At 47.4% G+C, this 24,571-nt stretch overlaps 1 protein-coding gene and 1 non-coding gene across 2 annotated transcripts; one reads left to right on the top strand and one right to left on the bottom strand.

The window, feature by feature from the left end:
• Positions 1-785: 785 nt before the first annotated feature.
• LOC144168407 (kelch-like protein 10) lies at positions 786-22,618 on the bottom strand. The gene is made up of 8 exons (XM_077697402.1): positions 22,401-22,618; positions 20,811-21,101; positions 18,828-19,109; positions 14,589-14,781; positions 12,906-13,075; positions 8,574-8,682; positions 5,397-5,729; positions 786-1,202 (listed from the first exon to the last, which is right to left on the bottom strand). The coding sequence occupies exons 1-8, from the start codon at positions 22,616-22,618 to the stop codon at positions 921-923; spliced, it is 1,878 nt and encodes a 625-aa protein (XP_077553528.1). The 3' UTR covers positions 786-920.
• Positions 7,999-8,071, top strand: Trnai-gau (transfer RNA isoleucine (anticodon GAU)). Its single transcript has one exon. It is a non-coding gene; the product is annotated as a tRNA-Ile (tRNA).
• Positions 22,619-24,571: the final 1,953 nt, after the last annotated feature.

Here is a 24,571-nt window from a genome sequence, read left to right as displayed (position 1 = left end):
CGATGAAGTCGATGGTGGAACGTGCCGTGAACCCCCTGCCGCGGCTATGACGCAACGTGGAGCGGCTATGACGCAACGTGGCGCGGCTATGACGCAACACAATCCAACACAATCCACTTTAATCCAATCCAAATCCAAGCCAATCCAAGCCAATCCAATCGAATCCAATCCAATGCCCCTCGCGAGAGAATGTTATAGCGCCGAAATCGCCACCACGCGAACGCGTGATGCTGACGTCACGATCACGCCACAGATGTTAGCGACCGCAGCGCGCGCGAACGACATCTGTGGTTTAAGCGCGAACCGATCGCGGCGAGAGAGCACGATGCGAGCACCCCACCTGTTCTTGCGCGCGATCCTAACGCGGCGAGAGAGGGTGTTGCGCACGTCCCCACCTGTTGTGCGCCCGAACCGAACGCGGCGAGAGAGGGCGTTGCGAGCGGAGAGAAGGCGAGGAGGACTCGGGGGAGAGGGCGCACCTCTGGCCGACGGTTGAATGAGTCAAGGATATAAGGCACGTTCGTAACCTTCCGTTCTGTGTCGGCTTTGTGGCTCAGTTGGTAGAGTACCGTGCACCTTGCGTTCCGCCCGCAGAGTCGTAGGATCGAAACCTGGCGCCGGCAAGTATTTATATAGTGTAGGGGGAGCGATGCGGACGCGGACTACGGACGTCAACGCGGGTGACATCGTGAGTTACTGAAATGCTCTGCATTTAAAAACGCGGTATTGTGTTTAATTTCTCCGTTATCGAATTGACGATACACCATTGTACGACCATATCTCCTACGTGACAAATAATTATTGACCGCTTAACTACGTTGGAATTTCCATCCGTCTGCTTTGACATGTCGGTATCGGAACATCGTTGGGCAAGACCAGGAAGACGCGCCTCCAGGCGTTACGAACCAGTTCCGCCACGTCTAACGATTCCTGACACTGTCCTGCCCAAGGTTTCCGCACCGTCGCCTGAGGACCTCAAGCATCTTCTGTCTCTTCTCTTCCATGAGGTTCTCCCGCTGCTGGTGGATGTAGTCGCGGATGTTGGGCAGGCCGGAAACGACGCAAGCGGCGACTGCCGACCGACACTCGTTCAGGTCCGTCGCCTCGTACCATTGGTCCGTAGCCGGGTCGTAGCACTCGGTGAGGTTAATGGCGCTCTCGCCGTTGAAGCCGCCGATGGCGAACACCAAATTGTCAATGACCTGTGCGAGAACGAAATTATACTGTGAAGTACGAGTCCCAACCTTTGAAGCGGAGCTTTCTATGGCAGAAGTTTTGTGAATTTTTTTATGCGCGCGAGCAAAACACCTTGCAGCAGACCCAAAATTGCCGCAACGCTGAGAATAAAACGTCTCTTACTCTTTTAAGCTAAGCTTATATTCTTAGGGTTTAGTGTATTTTTCGCGTCCGCGAACAAGAACTCCTGAAGCGGCACCTGTCTTCGAGGCGCGAGCCGTTTTAAAGGGCGAGCATATAGCGCGAAGCGTTTAAAAAATGAAGGAAGCACACACTAATGAGTAAGACTTGAAGGTAGTGAAGCTGTGCGCAACAGTGGCGTGTTTCCTCTTTTTCGCCTCACGGCGTTGTTATGCCTCACCACTGTACGCGGGACCACAACTGGATGTTCATCTTCCTCCATCGCCCATGGTTCTGCGCCGCATGTGGCCCCGTGGCCTCCCTTCGTGGCGCGCGCTTGTCGCTGCGGCGGCGGCCTCCTCGCCTTCCTCCGCCGTGTACCGCGCACGGGGCCCGCGCACGTCTCCTTTCCTTCACGACCTATCTCTCCCCGGCCGCCTATCACTCCCCGTTATATGGCCGCTGCTCCGTTCCGGGCTCTTGAGCAAGGAAGTGTGGTTTGACCTCTAGCGCTCAAGGGCAAAACTGGTCACCCCGCGGAGACTGCCCGGGGTAGCGTAGTGTAGCTTGCGCAACAAAACTAACGTCCGGGTGTGCGTTACCTGATGTTTCAAGAGTCCTGTAATTTCGTTGATGACCTTGCAGCCTTCGAACACGCGAAAGGAGCTCTGGACTTTGGCTCCAAAGCGGCACAAGCCCCGAAAGACTCAAGAAAGCATTTCTTTAATGAATGCTACTTAACTTACGTAAGGAAGTAGCCCGGAATAGACGTAGGGTAGGGTTCAGTACATTTTTGTTCTGCGTGCATAAGAACACCTTGTGACAAAGCAAACTTTATCGTGATTGTTCACCCGGAAACGGCTTCAGCTGTATGTGCCTTCCTTAGGAATGACCACCGTCAATGTCCAAGAGAAATAAAGTTTGTCCATACCTTTCACCTAAATCCTGTTTAAAGGGACCCTGCAACACTTTTTTCGACTTTTCTTATAAATACTAAATACTTGCAGAACGTAGACACCCAACACACCCAGTGCTTAGATTAGGGGGTCGCAAAGTACCTAAATTACTGCTGTATGTCCAACAGATAACTTGTAAACTCGCCCAAAAGAGTTTTCTCGCTTTCCCGGTCTTGACGTTCTTCGACGGTTCGAACTACGTCACTAAGGCCATATAGCAGCTGTTCGACAGTTTTCCTTCAGTTGCAGCAATGAACGCTTTTCAATAGCAGCTTTAAAAAAAGCCACCAAAACAAAGCTGGAGTAGAAGGCGTAGCTGGTGTGACGAGCAAATCACGCAGTGCCCCTATAGTTATCGCAGTGTTTTCCGACGCGAAGGAAAGAGTGAAATCGCTTTTTGAAAGTGTTGCAAGGTTCCTTTCACCTCTATGTCGTGCGCTAAAAAGCTTCGCTGGTCATCCAACTTCACAGAGTGGAAAATAGCTCATGATTTATTTATAGCAACTTTCCTGAAAATAATTGTACGATGATTGACCGCTAAAATCACTATCCTGACTCCGTGTGTCATTCACTTGTCATAATTAGTTCGCATCGAAGTTCCAAATCTTGAAATTTCCTTCTTTCAATACAAGAGCTCCTACGCGAGAGAAACCGACACCCCCAAGTTTGTTTACTAGGATAAAACAATAGCCCTTCTAAGTTTTATTAAGTAATCACAAAGTCATAGCCCCTACCACTGCCAAGTTATCGGAAAATAAGTACATTCTCTAACTGTGCGGGTGATGTGCATGTAATACTGCTTCGTTGGTCATCCACTTTCGTAGGGCAGAACGGCTCCTCACTTTTTGTTTCCCATTGGCGGTCGAAGAGCTATATTGTAGCTTCGAACATTGGCATCGCTACACCAATTTGCTGCAGCACGAGGGATAACTAGGCCAGTTGGTTTGGATACATTGCTTGAACAACGCAAGACAACGACCAGACAGCCAGTAAAACCACAGTACGAGCGCCGCCCTGTGGGTTTGCTTCTCCCCGTCTCATGTTCTTGCACTGTTTAAGCAATCGATTCACTGCCGCACTCAACCTGTTCAAAGCCAAATTGTTTTCAAAGCACCAGCTAGCTGTCTTTGGTTAACATGACGGGCATAGCGTCAAATCCTCTTTCCAGCGCACACAAACCCGGAAAAATTCCAATCCAAAGAAGTGACCAGACTTTGTGAGTGTAATGGTAGCACTCTTCAATGTTAGCTCTGCCCACAGACTGCCAAAGCAGACCTTATAGTAAACAAGCGGTAATCATCCGCGTAACTCGCGAGTCCTCTACAACACGGGAAAAACTGCGAAAGTTGCCACACGGTCTGAACACAAGCGCCTCTCTTCGTTGCAAGTTCACATTGCGAGGTGGGTTGATTGATTGATTGATTGATTGATTGATTGATTGATTGATTGATTGATTGATTGATTGATTGATTGATTGATTGATTCATTGATTGATTCATTGATTCATTGATTGATTGATTGATTGATTGATTGATTGATTGATTGATTGATTGATTGATTGATTGATTGATTGATTGATTGATTGATTGATTGATTGATTGATTGATTGATTGTAGGGTTTAACACGCCGACGCAACGCAGGCGATGAGGCGCGCCGTAGTGGAGGGCTCCGGAATAATTTTGACCACCTGGGGATCTTTTATGTGCGCCGAAATCTCGTACGCACGTGTGTTTTTGCTTTTCGCCTCCCTCAGAAAAGCGGCCGCCGCGGCCGGGAATCGAACCCGCGTCCTCGTGCTCAGCAGCCCAACGCCTCAGCCACTGTGCCACCGCGGCGGGTAAATTGCGAGGTGGGTCCAAAAATGAATTCCCAAGAGACAGTCACTCTTCTGGCTGGCTATTGAACGGTTAAAATAAATTTTCTGCACCTTTACGACTCATCCTGTTAACTTTGGCTGGTTACGACTAGTCGTGACTGGTGGCAACTAGTTTACTGTGTCACCGCATTACGGCATCATTCGCAGCAGATCAAGTAGATATGTGGCCGGTTTTGTTCCTTATTCCTCCTACGAAACATAGCTAGCATTCCTTGCACGAGCGCTGTCAAGCCAAGACGGATACTACAAGCAACGAATAAGAAACTCCAAAGCAAACAAGCAGCGTAAACTTTTCCGTTTCTTCACCTGTAAACAGCGCTTCCCGGTGTGATTCAGGCGTGGATTTTAGTGTGACCCCACATTTACAGGGAGGTAGCAACAATTGCAGCCCGCCCACAGTATTGAAACTTTGTGATATCAACGTGGCTCTGTTTACGCAGTTCATCCATGACCTCTGTTACTCAGGTACACCCTTTGTCAAAATTTTCCACGCCAATTCTAAGCCTTCTTGCCTACAGCAGAAATCAAAAAGTAAGCTTTGCCTTCAAATGTGACAAAAATATTTTATGTCAGTAAGAAAGAAAGGTGCTTTTCTAGCTTTCCGGCATAAAACGTTTCAGCATCGCTCTGGACGTAAGCTTGAACGTTGCATTCTTTGAGGACTGCGCACTTTCGGCTTGGCCTAGAAAATTTTACCAAAGACTGCACATGTTTGCCGCCCCTCACTCCCCCGCAGCACCAACCAAGAGGTCATTTTTGCTTCCGTTTCATTTGCGTTATAGAGTCTAATGCAGCGCCGCGTTGGACGGGCTGCACCAAATGTAACGCCCTCGGCGGTCAACTTGTGACTCGAGACAGTAAATAAGTGGCGCACTCATCGCATCACGTAACATTTTCCCGCGCTCAATATCACGCATGCAACAGCAGTTAAATGTTGGAGATAACGCCATCAACACATTTGTTTTAAAAAATAAAACTTTCAGCGACTGCTTTTTTAAATTAAACACATTTTAGACTAATTAAACAGCGTGTTTAATTAAGAGTTCCTACCTATAAACCTTTAAACTGTGCCAACAGTGCAGTGAACAGAGGTGATCCGTAAATTCTACTGACCGGTACTACACACCCACGCATACAGGATTAACTCTAATCTGGATAAGCGAACACGTCAAGGCCTAAGTTCACGCAGTCCGGGTGGATCACATACCGCCACGGCAAAGTTGCTCCTATTGTTGTTCATGTTCGGCAACAGAGACCAGGTGTTGGTCTTCGGATTGTACTTTTCAGCCGTCGAGAGCCGCGTGTTTCCGTTGTAGCCTCCGATGGCGTAGACAGCGTCACGGAATCCCACGCAGCAGACTCCGCTGCGCCTGAAGCGCATGGTCGCGACGAGGGTCCACTGCCCGACGGCCGGATCGTAGCGCTCGGCAGAGCTGAGGCATTCGTTGCCGCTGAAGCCGCCCGTTACGTACACGAAGCCGCCGTGAGAAGTGGCGCAGGCGTCGCTGCGCTGCGTGTTCATCGGTGCGATCAGAGTCCACTGCGAATGGCAGGTGAGCACGGGTTAACACTGCATTAGCCGCTGGACTTGAAGCGAAACTGAAGTTTTTCAAAGCTCTGTTTAGTTTGTTGCATGATGAAACTCTTTTTGTATAAATAAATTTTTAAGCAATAACTTTGGCTAATTTCGAATAGTCACATGATGCGATATTCCCGTACGGGACATTAAGCCTAAGATAAGACGCTCTGAAATGTCCGCTGAGTGAGCATTCTACTGACCATTTCCTGTCCAAACTGTTGTTGGCGTTGTGAAGCCGACGGTACGAGACCTTTTTTTTCTTCCTTTTCATTTTGTTGTTCTCTCAAGCGCCGCTCGCGATGGCACGAGGCTGAGGCTTTCTTGTCTTTTGTTTTCGTTTTTTTTTATGTTACCGCCCTTCAACCACATTTTTCACCCGATTTCTCATTTTTCTACAAACCAATCCGACGAAAATAGTTTATTAACAGGACTCTTTATTTTCGTTCTACTACTTGTGTACTGCTTTAGGTCCTTCCAAGGCTACCCGCGTGCTAAGCATGTGGGAACCCCGCCACCAAAAGTAGTAGTTTTAAAAGGTGGTTAAAAGGCGGTTAGGACATTTTTGCCGATAAAAACTTTGTGTTCAGTCAGCTTATCATTGAAGGCACGTAAAAGGTTCTAGAGCTTTTTTGTAGCTCGAAAAACAAATACACATCATGAAAAGCACAAATAAAAGTTTGGTCTGAATACTAAAAAGCCCTAGGTTACACGCCAAAAAATGCAATATCGTGCACGTGTGTTTTCCCAATGCGGCAATGTAAGGCCACGTAATCCTGCACTCTTATCTACCCGCAAGGCCATTTCGCTCTGTACCAATCTCCCCCTTCCCAGGCGGAAGGAAGACTCCCTGTAAAAATCTGCAAAATGCGCGTCTCCGAAAAAACGGCAGTTGCCAAAAGTGCGCCGAATGATAGGTAAGAAGAAATATGGAAACCAAGCCACGACACCCGGATTGTTCGGAATGCGTTGGTGCAGCCCTCATGTTTTTTTTTTTCTTTCATCTGTCGGCGCAGACCGATAGTCCAGAAGGTGACAACGCCGCCGAATGTTGAGGTTGAGCCAACGATGCGCCGAGCGTGTGACTGCGAGCGGGAGCAGCACGCTCGCCACAGTTGAATCGCTATACTCTGCTGTCTCGAAGGTCCCTCGCTGGGCGCGGCTCAACACAGAAGCGAAAAAAAGCGACGACACCTAGAGGAAGAAGATCGTCGCATCTCCACCCTGCGTCAAACCCTATGTACTACATCCATCTAACATGTACGCGTTACAACGCGGAACCGAATTTTCACTTTATACTACATCCCTCTAACATGTACGCGCTACAACGTGGAGCCGCATTTTCATGTTTTTATACGACATCCTTCTAACATATACGCGTTACAACGTGGAACCGAATTTTCACTTTTTTATACTACATACCTCTAACATGTACGCGTTACAACGTGGAACCGCATTTTCACTTCTTTATACGTGTTCACTCGGCGCACGGAACCGCTTTGAAGACGATCAACTAGTCCTGTCAGATGGAAAAATTTGTGTTATCTTTGGCGTAACTGTTCACTCGAATTTTAGCCATTATGTTCTGAGCACCGACCATAGGCATCCCGCCGGTCTCTCTAGCACCCTGCAAGGCTCACCAATGGGTAATTCCAGTGGCCTCCTGGGAAGAGGACGCCTTAGCCAAACAAAAATATATATATATATATATATATATATATATATATATATATATATATATATATATATATATATATATATATATATATATATATATATATATATATATATATATATATATATACCGGTATTCTGGAGGTCGTGGGTTCGGATACCACCCGGCGGACATTTTTCCCCACTTTCTTTCTGACTCAAAAAATTCTTCATCTGTTTCTATGACCTACCGCATCCCCCCCTTCGATTTCCGAGGTTTTCTGGACTGCCAACCCTTATTCTGTCTTAATTCACCGAGCCCTTCATTTCCCATTTCTGATTCGCTACATGCATAGCGAGGGCCTCTGTTCTGTCAGTATTGGTGCCATAGGGAGCTTAAGAGGGTTCAACGCTGGTCGACCACTCTCGACATGTCGTAGACACTCGAGTCACGGCACGGGGGTTAAAAAGAAGGACCCCTTCACCCCGAGTAGTCCGAGTGGCGCTGGCTACCACCCCCAAGTGCAGGAAACAAAAATACCTTTACATAAATACCCGAGAAAGCGGTGGGGAAACAGCCCCGCCGGTAGCGTAGTGGTTAACGCACCAGACCGATATTCTGGAGGTCGTGGGTTCGGATCCTACCCGGCGGGCATTTTTTCACCACTTTCTTTCTGACTCAAAAAATTCTTCATCTGTTTCTATGACCTACCGCATCCCCCCTTTGCTTTCCGAGGTTTTTTGACTGCCAACCCTTATTCTATATATATATCTATATATATATATATATATATATATATATATATATATATATATATATATATATATATATATATATATATATATATTGATAAAGGTCGGTCCCCGTCCGAAACGTCGATGCAATCTAATGTTGTCAAGTAAACTTGTGATGTTTTCTATTGCGCCCCTTTTTACTATTTAACCTTCACTAGCCTAACCGTTTATATATATATATATATATATATATATATATATATCCTTTTTTGTTCACGCTGATACTCCTTCGCTGTCCCAATTATTTCCCGGGGTAGTACTTCTACTCCTTCTCTTTTAAGTAAGACTTAACAAGTCTTCGATAAGTGACAGCGTTAAGCAAAACCGCGACCTCCAATGCCAGAAAAGGGTATGTAAAACCTGGTTTTCGCGATAGTCGAACCTCTCGGCCGTGTTCTGCCGGTGGCGGCCGTCGTAGCCGCCCATGGCGTAGATGATGTCGTCCAGCACGGCCACGCTGACGTAGCATCTGCGAAAATGGCGTTTCCGCAATTTCTCTAGGCCTTACCAAAGACAGGCGAAGCCAACATTGAAGCACTGAGATTACCGACATATAAAAGTTTCAGCAACTCCACATTCCCCTCCGTATAGACACAAAGGTCGACCGAGGGATTAGCATGAGAACATAACATTATTTGTAGGGGTGAGCGCGTATTCGACATTCGTAATGCAGATCTAACAGTGCTTGTCATCATAATCGTGTACGTGAAAAAATGAAATTAATGCTTTCTGTTCGCTACGTTCCATACACTCCTTTCTGATTTATTTGCATTCCGATGCGATAGGGGAGAGAGAGAGAGAGAGAGAGAGAGAGAGAGAGAGAGAGAGGGAGGGAGAGAGAGAGAGAGAGACAGAGAGAGAGAGAGAGAGAGAGAGAGAGAGAGAGAGAGAGAGAGAGAGGGAGAGAGAGAGAGAGAGAGAGACAGAGAACACTATTTAAAAGCCTGGTTAAGTGCGTTCGGTGACCGACAGTCGCAGCCTGTCGGTGACCATGGGAGCTCTTTCCGTGAGACTCTTCTGGGTCTGCAGGTCCGAGCTGCCCAGCGCCTTCTCCCAGAGCTCAACTGAGGGAATCAAGGGAAAGGGGTCTATAGGAGCCTCTCGACATATGAGGATTTCTTTGCGAGATCGGCTCAGCTGGCTTAGTGAGCTTCACCGCAACTTAGTAGTGTTTATTGTGAAGCACCCTTTAAAGGCAACGGTCGAGTTTCTTATTGCCAGCTCCAAGAACCTCATGCCGGTAACTCTAAATAAATGGCACGTGTAAAATAACCCTGCCGCGCAAAAATCCGAAGATTCAAACGTGTGTTTCATACCATATTTTTAGTGGTTCCTCATAACGCAAGTGGGCTCCCTCACCCCCCCTCCCCTAAAAAAAAAGACTGCGCTCGTATACCGCATACAAGTCCATCTGCATTTCCATCGCTGCGACTATCTGTCCGGTTCATCGATTTTAAAGCGAAGCCTTATCTGCCTCACTGGCGCCGTCCATCGTTACGCCGTAATGCGCTGAAGGAAAGCCAACTTACACAATGAACGCCTCAAGAAAAGAACGCTTTCCCGTGGTCGGAATCGAACCTGGATCCCTCGCGTTACGAAGCCGACGTCTTTCCGATTGCGCTGTTCCGACGCGATCGAAGCAGTTCGGATTTGGGACTTTGACTCAAGTTGAATGTGGGAAAGCTTAGCGTTTTAAGCATCTTTGTCGTAAAGGCTTTGGTTTTTTTTTCGTATTGTATTTTCTTTTGTTTTCTTTTGCTTTGTTTTGTTTCGTTTTGTTTTTTTTGTTTGTTTGTTTTTTCTTTGTTTGTTTTGGTTTCGTTTTGTTTTGATCGGAAGGCACCCACCCTATTATCCTAATACACTTCAAAACTAATGAGTATTGATTAATGAGGGTAAAGGGATAAGTAGAAGGAAGGGTAGAAATAGAGGCGGGGTAGCAAGGTTGCAGAGGCATATTTAAGACAGATATGATGGAGGCAAATATTTGTCCTCAGAATGCTCTGCGCCTGGCATTAGATAGCAAACCGCCACAGTCTCTTACCCAAGTTTTCAAGACCTAGTGCCGGGAACCGCGAGAAAAGGAGACATTTCAGTAGCGTAAAGAAAGTGAAAAAACAAAAACAAATCCCCCCTTCCGTCTAACGATGACGATGGCTGAACGCGAAGCTTTCTCGTGTCGGATGATTCTTTGGTTGTCGTCTGAGTTAGGGCTGAGTTCAGACAATGTCGAAATGAAGAAATCGGATAGACGCCGGCTTGGTAACGCGAGGTACCCAGGTTCGTTTCCGGCCGCAGGAAGCGTTTCTTTTTCTTTCACTTTAAGTGGTTTTGAGTTACTAATACCATCAGTGAGAACATTAAACCTTCGCTTTAAAACAAACAAAACATCTCATACGCAACGTTATAAAAAATCACTTGAAATCCAGTGAGCGTCCACTACATATTCTCGTGGTTGTTTCCGCTCTCTCCTTCTTTTAACACGAAAGTGTTTTATTCCCGGATACACGAAGATTTCGCTGGCATCATATCCGTCATGGAAGTGACGCCTGTACAACTAGGCAAGCGGCCTGTAAAGTGTGCACCCCTGCACACAAAGTCTTCTTGCGGGGGCGCAACCATTAGTACTAAAGAGCCCGTTATACTTAGGATTGTTCGTTTTCGGGTTTGATATTTTAACACGAAAGTGTTTTATGCCACGATACCCCAAGATTTCACTGCCGTCATATCCGTCACGGAAATGACGCCAATGCACCTTTGCCGAAGCGACCCGCCAGCAGGACGTCGCTCGCCAAGCACACCCACAAGAGAGCCACCGACCGCAAATCATGCTTAGCTGCAGATTTCGCTGCACATTTCACTCTCGTGTTTGACTGATTCTTATGACAGAGAAATCAACCAGTTTTTTTCTTTGTTTTTCTGCAGCCCGAGGACATACCAGCCAGTCTCTTCTGCCACCCAACACCTGCGTCTTTAACGAGCGCCACAGACATACCCATCACTTATGTGTCCATATTGCAGCACTGCCGACTTCAGCGGAGGAGATGCCCCCGCGACACGCGATCTCACGAAGGAAGAAGGCCTAATCTTTCGCCGCCTACAAAAAAACGCGTAAACACGTGGAATAATCATGGACCGCATCTACCCCACGCAACTTCCGTATCTCTGCCCTTACTGCGTCATACCCGACATCTAGCCGACCATGATCCTGACGCGCCTTTGCGAAGACTGCCGCCCAGGACTACCTGACGGTAACCGAGGCTGCTTAACCGCCCTGACTGCTGCAACACAAAATAATGCCTCTACCTTAGAAGAACAGCTGTCAGGCGCTCATTCAACCGGTGAAAACGACACCGCTGAAAAGCTGGAGGCACTGCTCGTCGACGAGGATCCGGAGAGACGGAAGAATCTAGTGTACCAGCCGAAGACGGCAGCCACTGGCAAGGGTTCCCTGGGCTGAGGAGACCTGCCACCTCGGACCGCCAAGGACCAAGTCCTACCTAGTCTTTTAGTGAAATAGACGTTTATTTTATGCATTCTTTCTTTCGACGCGTTGTAAAAGGTTGTAACTGATTGTTTAAACGGGAGCAACATTCAACGCGTGCTTAAAGGCGCCATGAGGTCAAAATCCAAGTTTCGTTAAACAAAAACACTGCTTTTTTTTTCAATAACAATGATACAAATTTTATCGCCAGCTTCCAACAAATAAACGAGGTATTAAAACATATAAAGCAGTATGGAATCCCCAGCCACTTTTCGGTGACGTCTCCATGACGTCACCTAATCTTGTTTGTGCGACTGGTGGTCGCCAGCCTAAGCCACCGACAGGAAACCTGACTGGACGATTGTAGGTGGCATAAAGTTTTATACTAATATATATACTAGAGGGAAATACGTCGCTGCAGTCGCGGGCCGCCTTGGGTGGTGCCATTGCCGCTAGCGACGTTCCTCGCCTACCTGGCTTAGCTAGCCATATGGCTTCTTTTTTGTTTCAGAGCCAAAATCTATAAAAAGGGTAATGACACCAGCGCTTACTATCAACTGAAAGATTTATCAATATCGAAAACATATATACCATGCCAAGACCCAACAACCAGGCACGTGTATGTGTTTTCGATTTTAATAAATCTTTCAGTTGATAGTAAGCGCTGGTGTCGTTACTCTTTCTCGTCCCTGTTTCTGTTTGCGCTTAAGTTTCACTTATGGATGTTCACCAACTAGCTCGTCTCTCCATTTTTCCTCAAAAAGGGTAACACTTTTTTCTTTTTCATCGTGCATAAAACTTCAACATAATAACTGACAAATTAGTCTTCTTGGAGGTTCAATTTTATAATAACAAAACAAATTTGATATGTGTTGGCCCATATTACGTCCCTCTAGTTCTTATCTCGACACTGTAGCACAAAATCTAGAAGTCTCTCAATGTTTCTTGCGTTTTTTTTTTTTTTTTCAATTTAAAAATTGTTGTTCGTGGTTGGAATGGAGTTGAGTAGGTTACAAAAGGATAGTTTCTTGCTTTTTCAAATAGAACTTGTATTTTTTTCTTCGTGCTTCGCTTGCTTCGCTTGCTTCGCTTGTCACAAACTGTAATTACATAGTAAGCGCCACTACCCGCCTCTCGAGCCCGCAAATATTTCGCTTGGGCGGCGGACAAGCCCGCAACCTCACTGCTTCAGCCAATTCACCACTAACCTCTTGATGTGCATGGGAGTAACGGAGCGCCACTGTTTCGTCTCAGCGTTGAAGCAGCGCACAGAGCTGAAGTAGTCCTCGCCATCGAAGCCGCCGATGATGTAGATGTCGCTGCCAATCACCGCGCACTTGTGGTACGCACGGGGCCCGCAGGGGTCTCCAATGTCTACCTGCCCAAACGAATACGGCGTTATTTCTCGCGTTCAGGCTAACAAAAACAAAACATTTACCGGCTAACGCACTATCCCAACAGTACTATTCACAATTATACATTTGTTTCGTGGATAATATCTATAAATACATCTGTACGTTTGCCAATCATTTTGGCTAGAGCTTAGTTCGCAAATATGTGATTAGCCAACTACTTAGGGTAACTGTAACCTTGGTCTCCTTTTAGGCGGTGTTAGGAATCAGTGCGCCGCTGTGCGTCAAGCTTCGCGCAGAGGAACTTTTCTGGTATGTGGTGAAGCCTCCACTACGTGCTTCTTTCGAGTGGGCGCCTCTGTGCCGGTGACGCAGGCTTGCATCCAACAGAGCCAAACACGCCGCTACATGCTTGGGAAAGGCCGTATCGCTGGCGCCTTTCTGTCTACGCGATTGAAACTTGTGCGGTGGAAAACGAGCCATGCAGAGGCTTGTCCGAAGGACAAGGAAGTCGCAACGGGAAAACCCTCTCTCCCCCTTTCTCGGAATCAGCGTGCGCCGCTAGTACCGACCCCTCACGAACTCTGGAAAGAACGTTGTGTGTGCCTACCATATCGCGCCGTGTGCAAACAAACCAGCGGAAACGCTTGTTTGACAGTTAGCGCTTTGGGTATAAATAAGACACCCCTAAGCGCTGAAGTTCATTCCTGTTGAAGCAGGGAATCAATGCTGTCACTCTGCTCGAGTCCTGTATTGTGACCTCTCCCGTCGGGGCATTGTTCTGGTCTGGCTTCGACTCATCTCTCGCCATGCAGTAAACTAGTTAAGTTTGCCTTCGGCTTCCTGTCGTCATCTTCAAGGCAGCAACATTTGCTGACCACCCGCTTCACCACGCTACCACACGCATGTCGAAGGCGACGAAGCTCAGATCGGGTACGCCTTCCCGTATTCAACAGCGGCAAAAGTCAATAAGGGCAGTGCGAACCGGCGCCTCCTGTATAAAAATGGGGCACCGTGCGAACAAATCATATCTATAAAATCGACCGCTTATGTGCTTGCTCTCTGCAAAGGACGGGGAAAGACGATACCGTTTCGGCTGCCCTATAAGCTATAAGACCTGCCTAAGGGATGCTGTGGCGCATTATGAAAACCACTAAACTATCCGGCTGGTTACTTCGAATGTCAATAAAGCTGTAAGTGGCCAGCCACACTGGAGTTCCCGCCGTCAAAGGCAAACTATCAGGCTATCCTGATATCAAAGGCAAACTTCACCTAAACGTGTTTTCCCTGCCGCCTGCCCGCTGAGTAAATAATAAGCGTGACTTCGACTGCGTAGAATGGTGAGAGGCATTATGGGCAAGCTCAGCTGCGCTTCCGTCCTTCTATGCTGACAAGTAAACCTAAATCGCAGCTTGCTAGGACGCGATCTACACTGCCGATTATTATTCGGCGCTGGGCAAACGCTGCCGATGAGCGACGAGCGCATCCGCAGAGCTCGTACAGGAAAGCTACTGTGAACGCACGCCCGAGGCGACCTACGTTAATCCAGCGGTCGGCCCTGGTGTCGTAGGTCTCTACGTACGACGTCGGTGCGCCAGCCCTCCAGCCGCCGATGACGAACAGCACCTCGTGAGGGAGCCTTGGCCGGGCGAACGGCGGCGTGGGCACCTCTTTGTTGGAAACCATCACGTCCAGATCGTACAGGAAGCGAAGAGTCTCTATAACCTGCGGCCTGCGTTAATCACTGCCGGGCTTACGGTCAACCCGGACTAAACCGGATTAGCGGGAGCATTGCGTGCACAGGCAAGCTTTTGCACAACACGCAAATAACGTTTTGAACCGCTGAACAGCGCGATTGTTTATAACGGTAGAAAATTGTTTTTGTATCTCCTTGCTTCGCTGCAAATTGCGTTGCATAACGTCAAACTTGCCTCTCTGCGAAACGCTTCCACCCTTCTCTCCTGTCTGTCTGCCCATCCCGTCCCTCACACACTTTCCCTACCTCCTATTCCCCTCCCCTCTGTTCTGTCCTTTTCTACTCCTTCTGTAATCACTTCTCTCTCTCTCAATCACACCTTCCCCTCATCCACTTTTCTCACATTATCCGATCTTCTGTTCAGAAACTTCCCTCTCTCTCTTGGCATACTTCTACCAACACTAACTGGATAGAGGGTGTTGCTCCTACCCTCTGTTCCGTGCCATTTCCCTTCTCTCGTTATAATTTCCCGTTTTCCGTTTTGCTCACCGCCTCCCCTATACTTCCTACTTTTTCTCCGCCTTACGTCCTCCCCCATTCCCCTTTCCTCGTTCTCCCCTGCCTCTTCCTTTCTTCCTCATACTATACCCCCTCCCTCTCCTATTCACCTTCCTCTCGCCTGCTCGTGTATCTTCCATTCGTCATCTCTACCCTCTCCTTTATTTCTCTCCCTCCTCTCCCTCTCTCCCTCTCTCCCCTCTCCTCTGAAAGCACATATGCTTAGAGCTTATTGCACGTGAGATTTGCCGTTAGGTTGAGTTATTCTCATGCTGCCGTACACATTGAAACGCAGTAGATTCAGTTTCTTGGATTGGTAGCAGTGCTTCAGGCGAAGGTAGAAAACAGCCTTTCGTACGCAGTTAAATGAGCTTAAACAACGCTCTCCCGTCAATGTTTGTCAAGAGCCCTTCAACACAGCTCGCTCCTCATACCTGCAGTCGAGATGAGTTATTTCAAACCAAAGTCTCTAACTGTTTCAGGCGGTGAACGCGACCAGGGGCGGCGCTGCGAAGTTCGTCTCCGTGACGTCAGCTTAGGGATTCTCGTATTTGTCGTCTGCTTCACTCGGTCTCGCTCCCCTGCTGTTACTTTGCGCCTGGTTGACTTTTAATGCTTGTCTGCACCAGATTTTTCGCGTACATAACTAACTTTTTATCATAATAAAAGACCTAAAATTGCATACACTACCTCGAGGCACTCGATTAAATTAGTTTTTTGATACCGCTCCGGAGGAAACATTGCCGGTGTCGCACAATTCCTTGTGAAGCCGGTACTGTGCGAAGCGCGAAGATTCGGAGCTGGGAGCCAGCTTCTGTATCGAAAATCATTCGAACATAGAGACCAGCCAGCTGCTAATAACCAAGAACAGCGAAAATGCAAGACGAAAACCAGTTCCAGGCCTTCGGGGTTGTCAGCTTTGGCAGAAGGCATTACGATTCTCGGCAATCGTGTGCAAGAAGATTGTAAAACAGTTTTTTTAACCTTGCCAAACGCTCGAAAGTATTTTATCATGTCACTTAACGTCGTCATAGCCTGATAGTGTGCCGACATGCACTATGGGGCGCAAAACCGTAGGTTCAGTTTCAAATAACCTAATGTTTATATAGGAGCCTGCTGGTTTTATAGCAGTCTTTTAAACAGTATGAAGGTTTATTGCGCGCAACGTTATCAATTGAGCACGATACCACTAACGTGATCGGTTCAAGCTCAGAGGCCGTGCTCGTCGTATACAGGGCACAGCACCATAACCACTTCATCCACAAAGCAATCGTAGTATCTACCTCGTATATTTGTCGGAGGTGGAGGAGAAAAGAACTTTATCTATCCCATCCGCTGTAATTGCGGTCACTCCGGACCAATGCGGGGTGTCCTCAGTCCAGGACTTCCTGCCTGTAGCCAACCTCCCGTGTCCTTGTAAAACAATCATAAAAACTGAGGACTGAGGAATGAGACAGACATTTTTCATTACGGCTCTTCTGTCCTTATATAAAGTCAGTATACGGAGACGAGCTACAGCTAGTCGGTTGTCATAATGTCTGCAGATGCGACGACATAACATGTTTCCTCAGCGTGGTCGTTTTCATTTAATTTTAAAAGGTCTTATTAGACCCACCCACACGCACGCACGCACACGCACGCACGCACGCACGCACGCACACACACACGCATGCATGCACGATAATCACATATACGGTAAAAATACAGTTACACCATATTTGTTCAGGCCTGGATGGATATTTACTCTACATTTCCCACAGCCATATCTGCCTCATATTGAGATATGCGTTACACTTAGACTGCACTCAGTAGAGCCAGAGTAATTTTTTTCAATTCATGTAACGTCATACCGAGTAGGCCAGGATATATACTTCACGCTTAGAGGGGTTGAAACAAAATAAAGAGCTGCTTGCACATATTCATCGGTTTCGATTGTTGTTATGTCGGAACCTCGAACGTATGCTATTTATTGCGTTCGTTAGCGAGTATTTCGACATTGAAAACTGGACGTGTTGGTACATAATCTAGGCAAAACAACGCAAAAAAGACAAAGACAGAAAGAGATACACGACAAGGACTACGCTTCAGCGTGTTCAGCGCAGTTCTTGTCGTGTCTCTCTTTCTGTCCTTGTCTTCTTTTTTTTTTTGCGCTGTTTTGCCTCCAGTATTTCAAGCCTGAAATGCCGTGATCATGTCATAACCGTTCGATTTGAGTGCCAGTTCGTTATGTTAACGATATGATAAAAATTAGGTCCCAAAAGCCACCCTCGAGTACTCCGGACAACGTTGTCTGCGCCGTTTCGCGGTGGCGTAGCCCAAACCATCCCCATGGTGTTTGCATGTGAATAAATAGCTCACGCTGCGGATATGAACCTTTCTTGCATGCATCCATAACTAAAGCCAATTTGTAGAAAAAAGAATGTATGCCATAGAGCCTGAAGAAAATATCCACACTGTGATCCTCCGAAGCTTTCCCAAACTTCCTATGAAGACGTTTGTGATGGTGCAAAAAAAAATTAAAGCGTTGTGCACAGAAAAAAATTCATCTGATACAAGCTAACAACGACGAAATAAATATAAAACAGATGTTTTATTTCCTGCTGTGCGATGCGCGTGTAGGGGCCCGCTGCTTGGTGAGCAGCGTTCCTTAGGGGTCTTCATAAGCGTCTTCATAAGAGCATCTCAAATCACTTTAGGAAAGCCTGCGTATTCTGAGTACTTGCCGGGGAGCTCTGAGCACTGAATTTCGCAAATAAGCTATATAGAAAGTACATGTTACACATGATCTTCTGACCAATTCTCTTAATAAAATTGCTCTCTCTCTCTCTCCACATCTGTTGCAAACTTGTGCTGGATACAGCTTGAAAATGTTCAGAGGTGTCAGAAGTTGATAAACTAACGGAATTACTGAAAACGCGCTTTGTAATGAACTAAATGATCAAAACGGACGATTTCTAGCACAGGCACTCATGCTCCTCACAAGCGGAGTGTAGCAGACAACCGCGGCGCGACTCGCAAAGCTGACTTCAGGAGCCAGGGGGCGCCTCTCAAAAATGATGGGGTATGCGTGATCTGCGGAAACGAAACAGAAACTATGCGGCACATAGTCTTAGAATGCGAGGGTATCCATCCAAAGCTACATGAAGGATATATTTGGTTTCCAGAAGCCCTAGAATTTAAGGGTAGCACAAAAGAAGTTAACTTCAAGGCTGTCGAGGCGACGAAAAGAAGATTCGAATGCTGGTGGACAAACTCAGAGAGGGGAATATTGCATAGGACAGCTACCACCTGTTACAGAAAGACAAAAGTATTTTTTGCCTAAGTTTTTTTGTGCCTGGCCTAAGCAGCAATAGTATTAAAGCAAGAGTACAAAACATAGCTATATTAGTCTTTTTTAGTCACATGACACGTCATCACTCCGCTGTAAAGGGGATACCAATAGCAATCATCATCATCATCATCACCGCCAATAGTTTAGGTTCTGCTGGAACAATGATAAACACAGTTCCACACCAAACGCGTACCTACAAGATTCATCCTCCGCCACAAGCTTGTTCCCCTTGATGTTCTCCACGAAGAAGTCGGTGTCCATGAGCCCCGTGCGCACGCAATTCAGCACTCGCGAAATGTGCCGCTTCCGGTGTTCGGGGTCAAACTCAATCCAACGCAGCGCCACCTCCCACACGGTCTCCTCCTTGGTCACGTTCAGGTTCTCATCCGACAGGATGGCCTCCACATCGTTGATCCCCAGGCACAGCAGCTCTTCACTGTCCTTCGATACGTCGACGAAGGTGCGCATTAGGAAGCTGCGCAAGGCCGGCAGAGAGAGCAAGATACGTGTCACGGTCGACGACAACAGGTACGGCCAATTACACAGGTGTGTAATCATACCGCGGCAAAACTGGGCGCCACTCACTCCCACTCACACAGAAAAATAAGTTTTTCCTCACGCACTCACTCACACTCACGTTAACCAGTCGCCCTCACCACTCGCACTCACGCTTACTATGCACCCTCCACCACTCGCACCCAATCGCGCTCACACTCACCACTCACCGTGACCACTCGCACTCACTCGCGCTCACGCTCACCACTCGCCGTCTCCTTTCGCACTCACTCACGCTCACCATTCGCCGTCACCACTCGCACTCACTCGCGCTCGCGCTCACCACTCGTCGTCTCCCCTCGCACGCGAGTGTGTGCAGCAGACCCTCTGTGAGTCATGAAATCGAGCAGTATTAGTGCATTACGGCGTCAGAAGGCCATCCAAACCATAGTCCTAAATCAACACAGCACCAGAGAATTGATTATAGGGTGCCCCATAGCAGGAGCTCAGTGACGACATATTTACAAAGCTGAGAGCTATCCCGCTATTAACGGCCATCACAGCGAGCGGCTCCTGCGACGAATAGCCAACAGCCAGTACAAGCGCAATAGAGGCGCTCACCGCGGTAAGCCCCGCAAATGGCGCGAGTGGTGAGTGGGGCTCGCAGCGAGTGGCGCTCGCACTCGCGAGTGGTGAGTGGGGCTCACTGCGCATAGGGCTCACTCACTCGCACTCCAAACTCACCAGTCCACTCGTCACTGGCACTCGCACTCACTCGCCAGTCCAAAACGATGGCGAGTGAGCCTGCCAACCTTTGTGTGTAATAAACGCCCACGGCTACCTATTACCAGAGTACTTCAATGCTTTATTGAAGGACTCTGCTGTTACTGAACCTTTATAACTTCAAATAAAAACAGCGCACACAACGCGACAAAGCAAGGAAATCGCACAACTAGAACCTGTGTTGCGTGATTCTCTTGCTTTGTGCCATCGTATGCGCTGTTCTCCTTCGAAGTACGATGTACCGACTAACCCATCAGCCTTCTGCAGTTTAATACCTTGATTTAGTTCGTACTTCTCCGTCAGTCAGAGACGTAGCAGATAGCATGAGCGTAGTGGCAATTGCTGGCGACTTTGCATACGTAAGGAACTCATGCACCGCTTCTTCTGACAAGCCCTGTATGCAGTTACAGTAATATGACGATGACTTGCTAAATTTCTCCAACCTAACAAGTTTTTGTGGGAATAACTGGTTTTAGTGATGAGAAAAGGAGCAAAGAATTATCTCGTTAAGTGGGTCTATAGGCACAAAGTTAAATTGCTTTATTGATGTTAACATTTCTTGGTTACTGTCGGTGGTTCCCCGCTGTGGTGAGAAAGAATGATCTAAAGGTTCGGTAATTTTTCTGAAACTTACGCCAACAGCGATGCTGCCTCTCAATATCACCAGCTAATCCTGTTCTTGGCAAGCATCGCTTGCAATACTCATTTTAACCATGTATACAGCAAATTACCAAAGCTTGTAAGACTTTTCCGCCACGTTCTTGGCTCCCATCATTCGCAATTTAGACCACTGTCACGTGACTTTAGGTGTACCAAAAAGTCACAACGCATCTTGTATCTGCGGAGGTCTTTTTTTGTACATTAAGCTCAATGTTCGTCAGCTTGTGTAACGACTCACTTGTAAGCCTTCGTGGCGAGCTCGAAGCAGTTGTACAGCCTGGCGACACGCTGGATGGAGATGCAGTTGTCGGGCGCCATGATGGACTGCAGAAAGTCGGTGCAGTCCTTCTTCATTCCCTCGATGCAGAGATAGTCGGCCGCTTCGAGCACGCTCTCCACATTGTCGCAGCCCACCCACGTGACGCGCTTGTACGCGTACTGCACAATGGCGTCCATGGCTGCCTTCGACACGGCGGGCACGACGACCTCGGTGCGCGCCTTTCGTCTGCAGAGGCTTTCAAACAGGGCCCTACACATCCGATAAAGCCATGGTCTTAGAGACATAGCATGCTCTACAGTAACGTTCGCCACTTACACTCAACTTATAAATGGCATAACTTTAATGCCTGCTTTATTGCTCGTCAATCACGTAGACTAAGAAAGCTGCTTGCGCGTACAATTCACACATTTCGTCGTCTTAGCTCGCAGTTTTTTTTTTATTCATGAAAATGTAACATAGCCTAAAACAAAACTAGGGCTAGTTGGTTTTGTACATTCAAAAACGATATTTCCAGGCGAATGACTTCTTTCTCCGTGGCCTGAAGCCTGTGAATTCGCCAAATTACCCTAGTAGGACAAACACGTTGAAAAAAGGTAGGAACAAGTGGTGATAAATTCTGTAGAAGCTGGCCTAACATACCAATGGCCACACAAAAACAAACTGTCGCCTATCATGTGCTCTAGACTTTCCCTTAGTTAAATTCTCCAAATGTGTCCTAATTTGCCTGAAAGTCATGTTACTTATCAACTACCTGATATAAAGGTACAGAAACAAACTGTCACCTATCATGTGCTCTAGACTTTCCCTTAGTTAAATTCTCCAAAGGTGTCCTAATTTGCCTGAAAGTTGTGTTACTTATCAACTGCCTGATATAAGGGTACCTTAACTCTGGCTGATTAGGGCGAGCTGAGGAAATTATGTAGTGTCTATCATCGCGTCAACCGTGATAATTACCGTCAGAAATTTCTCACGGCACTCGCCTCTCATTGACTCAGAACGCTACCCCGAGATTCTATGGGATAAATATTCCCTAAAAAGACGTGTTCGCAGCTGCCCCTGTAGCGCTGTGGTATAGTACTTGGTTTTGAAAGAGAAGGCTCAGGTTCAAGTCCGACATTAAGGTGTTTCTTTTTTTTTTTTTTAGCCTTCGCAATTTTTCTGGTCATCGCGATTTCGTTAATGCTTTTTTTACTCTGGTTTTTTTACTATATCAAGAGATCGACGCACATGACTTCTAGAATGGGTTGAATTACATTTGATATAGGTCGTGTTCTATGTCGTTGGGCCGGGTTAGATTAGGTTTGTTGCAGTATTGGCTGGATTTGGGTAGGTTATGACGCGTTCGGTTATGTTACGTTAGGTTACGTTGGGACTTAATATTATTCAGCAAATTTTAGGCCAGCCAGCTTTTATGGAAACTGCCGTGAGAATTTCCCGCAGGTAATTCTCACGGCTGCCGTGAGGTTAGACGCAGCCAGGAAATAACGTGCTATATCGGAACCACAAGTGCAGGATTAAGGTAAAAGGGAACGATGCATTAAATCCCACCTGAAGTACTCGCTGCAGGTAGCCATGATGACGATGTGCACGGGAAACTCTCCTCCGTCTGAGGTGAGGATGACGCCGTCGCATAGGTGACCCGAGCAGCGCAGGTCCCACAGAAACTGCATCGTCGCAGGGCTCAGCCAACTCGGGTCAGAGTCAATGGTGGGGACTACGTGAGGCCCCCCGCCGTTGCCGGCGTTCTGGCCGACCACCGCCCCCATCGGGCCCGACGGGTCTCCCGAAGGGAGAGCAACGGCGATTTTGCGGCCTGCCTTTAGGTTATGGATGTGATGATTACGGTGATGATGATGATGTTCGACAAACGGCACACACCCACTCCGCGCTTCTCCAGAACCGAGCTATCACTTGACAAACTTGGTTTAACCGCGCTTAACCTCGGCAAAATGTATGGCTATATGTATCGCGTCCGAGGCGTGAAAGTCTTTCTTAGGGATGAGCGCAGTCAGCGCTCGAGAGAAATAAATCTTGTTCGTACCTTTCGTCAACATGCTGGGTCACCTTTATGTCGTGGGCTGAAAAGCTTCGCTGGTCAACCACCTTCGCATAGTGAAATGGGTCAATTTTTTGCGTTTAAAAAGACTATCGTTTATAAAACTTTCATATTGCCCTTCATATTGCTTTTTCAAATAAAGAAAGACAAACAGGTACTTACAAAGAAAAAGTCCCGGGCCATCTCCGCTAACGTGAAACCTGGTGAGGGGCGAAGCATGCAGTGTATAAGTGTATTCTTGGCGCCTTGGCATTTTTGCCGACGGAGATGAAACGATTGGGAGGTAGAATAATAAAGCTTTGTTGTAAAAGTATGTTGTCTTTGAAGCACGAAACTCTCTAGCGCGAGGCGTAAACGAGTGTCCCGGTGTTTTAGTACCGTGACTACTCGAGACGAATGACTATTACGACGACGACGACAGGAGACGCCAACAGCCCCAGCCCGTAAGGGGCTTCGCCCCTAAAACTTTCCTCCTCCATGTCTAGCCTCGGGCAACGTTCAAGTGCCCACGATAGTGTTCTAGATTTCATCAACACGTCGAACCTAATTAAAACTCATTAACTGTCCACTTCGGGCTTAATCACCATTTGCGAAGAATGCAGTGTACAGCCTCCATACATAAATAGGGATTAACAATATGCACTGCTCTGTGATAAGCTTCCTCACCGACCAGTACATGCAAGCAGGGTTGTGGGGTGTGTTGAACGAGGAAACGAGCATCTCACGGGGTGTGATCTACGGTATTGTTCTGTCCCCTTTACTTTTCAATGTATCCATTACCGGGCTCCCCAGGCACTAAACGAGATCGACGACCAGCACATATACCTCCGTATGCTGACGATGTCTGCATCTAGTTGTCTCGGTACCAACATAAGCGGCTAGCAGGGACCGCTGAGCGTACTGTTCACACCACGAAGACATCTGTCCTCAGTCGGCCTGATTGTTGCAGCAAAAAACTTTTGCTTTGTTCCTTCTTTATGGATTTAGGCGCACGTTTAAGATCCCCAGGTGGTCGAAATTAATCCGGAGACCTCCACTACGGCGCGCCTCGTCGCCTGCGTTGCGTCGGCCCGTTAAACCATGCAATCAATCAATGTTGTTTCCCTATAAACCCACAACGGACTGTCCGTTCAAAGCTTTACTTAAAGTACTTAGAGTGCTTAACTTGGCAAAGTTGAAGTTAACGTTGGAAAACTTTACCACCCATCAAGTCACTCAAGTACCGCTCCTTGGCTTTACCCTGGACCGCAGACTGTTTGGCAGCAGGAAATAGACGCGCCTGTTTCCGTCTCATATCCCCCTGTCAATATGCTTATACGAAGTGCCGGATTTCAGTGGTAGATAACCTGTGCTCCGTCCTTTAGCCTGATTTTGAGTTGGGTTCTTGATTGGGTTCCCCTGGTTTCTAGTCCAATTCACATGTATCGGCGCCTTGAAGCTTTGTACAGGACAAGGTTGCAGATATTGATCGGGGTTCCTCAAAAAGTGGCCAACGAGAATGCCCTCGAGGAGCAACAAACTCCTTTGCGCGAGGAACATAACGAAAAAGAGGACGATAGTACAAGTGCTCGACTCCTAACTGTATGTATGGGAAGCATCGTCACAAAGAAATACCATCTTCAAAAGCGGGGGGTTGGTTAAAAGAAGGGGGTGGATGGAAGGC

Source organism: Haemaphysalis longicornis, unplaced genomic scaffold (assembly GCF_048455015.1).
Source record: "Haemaphysalis longicornis isolate Haplotype H1 unplaced genomic scaffold, Haemaphysalis longicornis Haplotype H1 scaffold_2, whole genome shotgun sequence".
Taxonomy (NCBI): domain Eukaryota; kingdom Metazoa; phylum Arthropoda; class Arachnida; order Ixodida; family Ixodidae; genus Haemaphysalis; species Haemaphysalis longicornis.
This window is presented reverse-complemented; position numbering and strand designations above follow the sequence as displayed.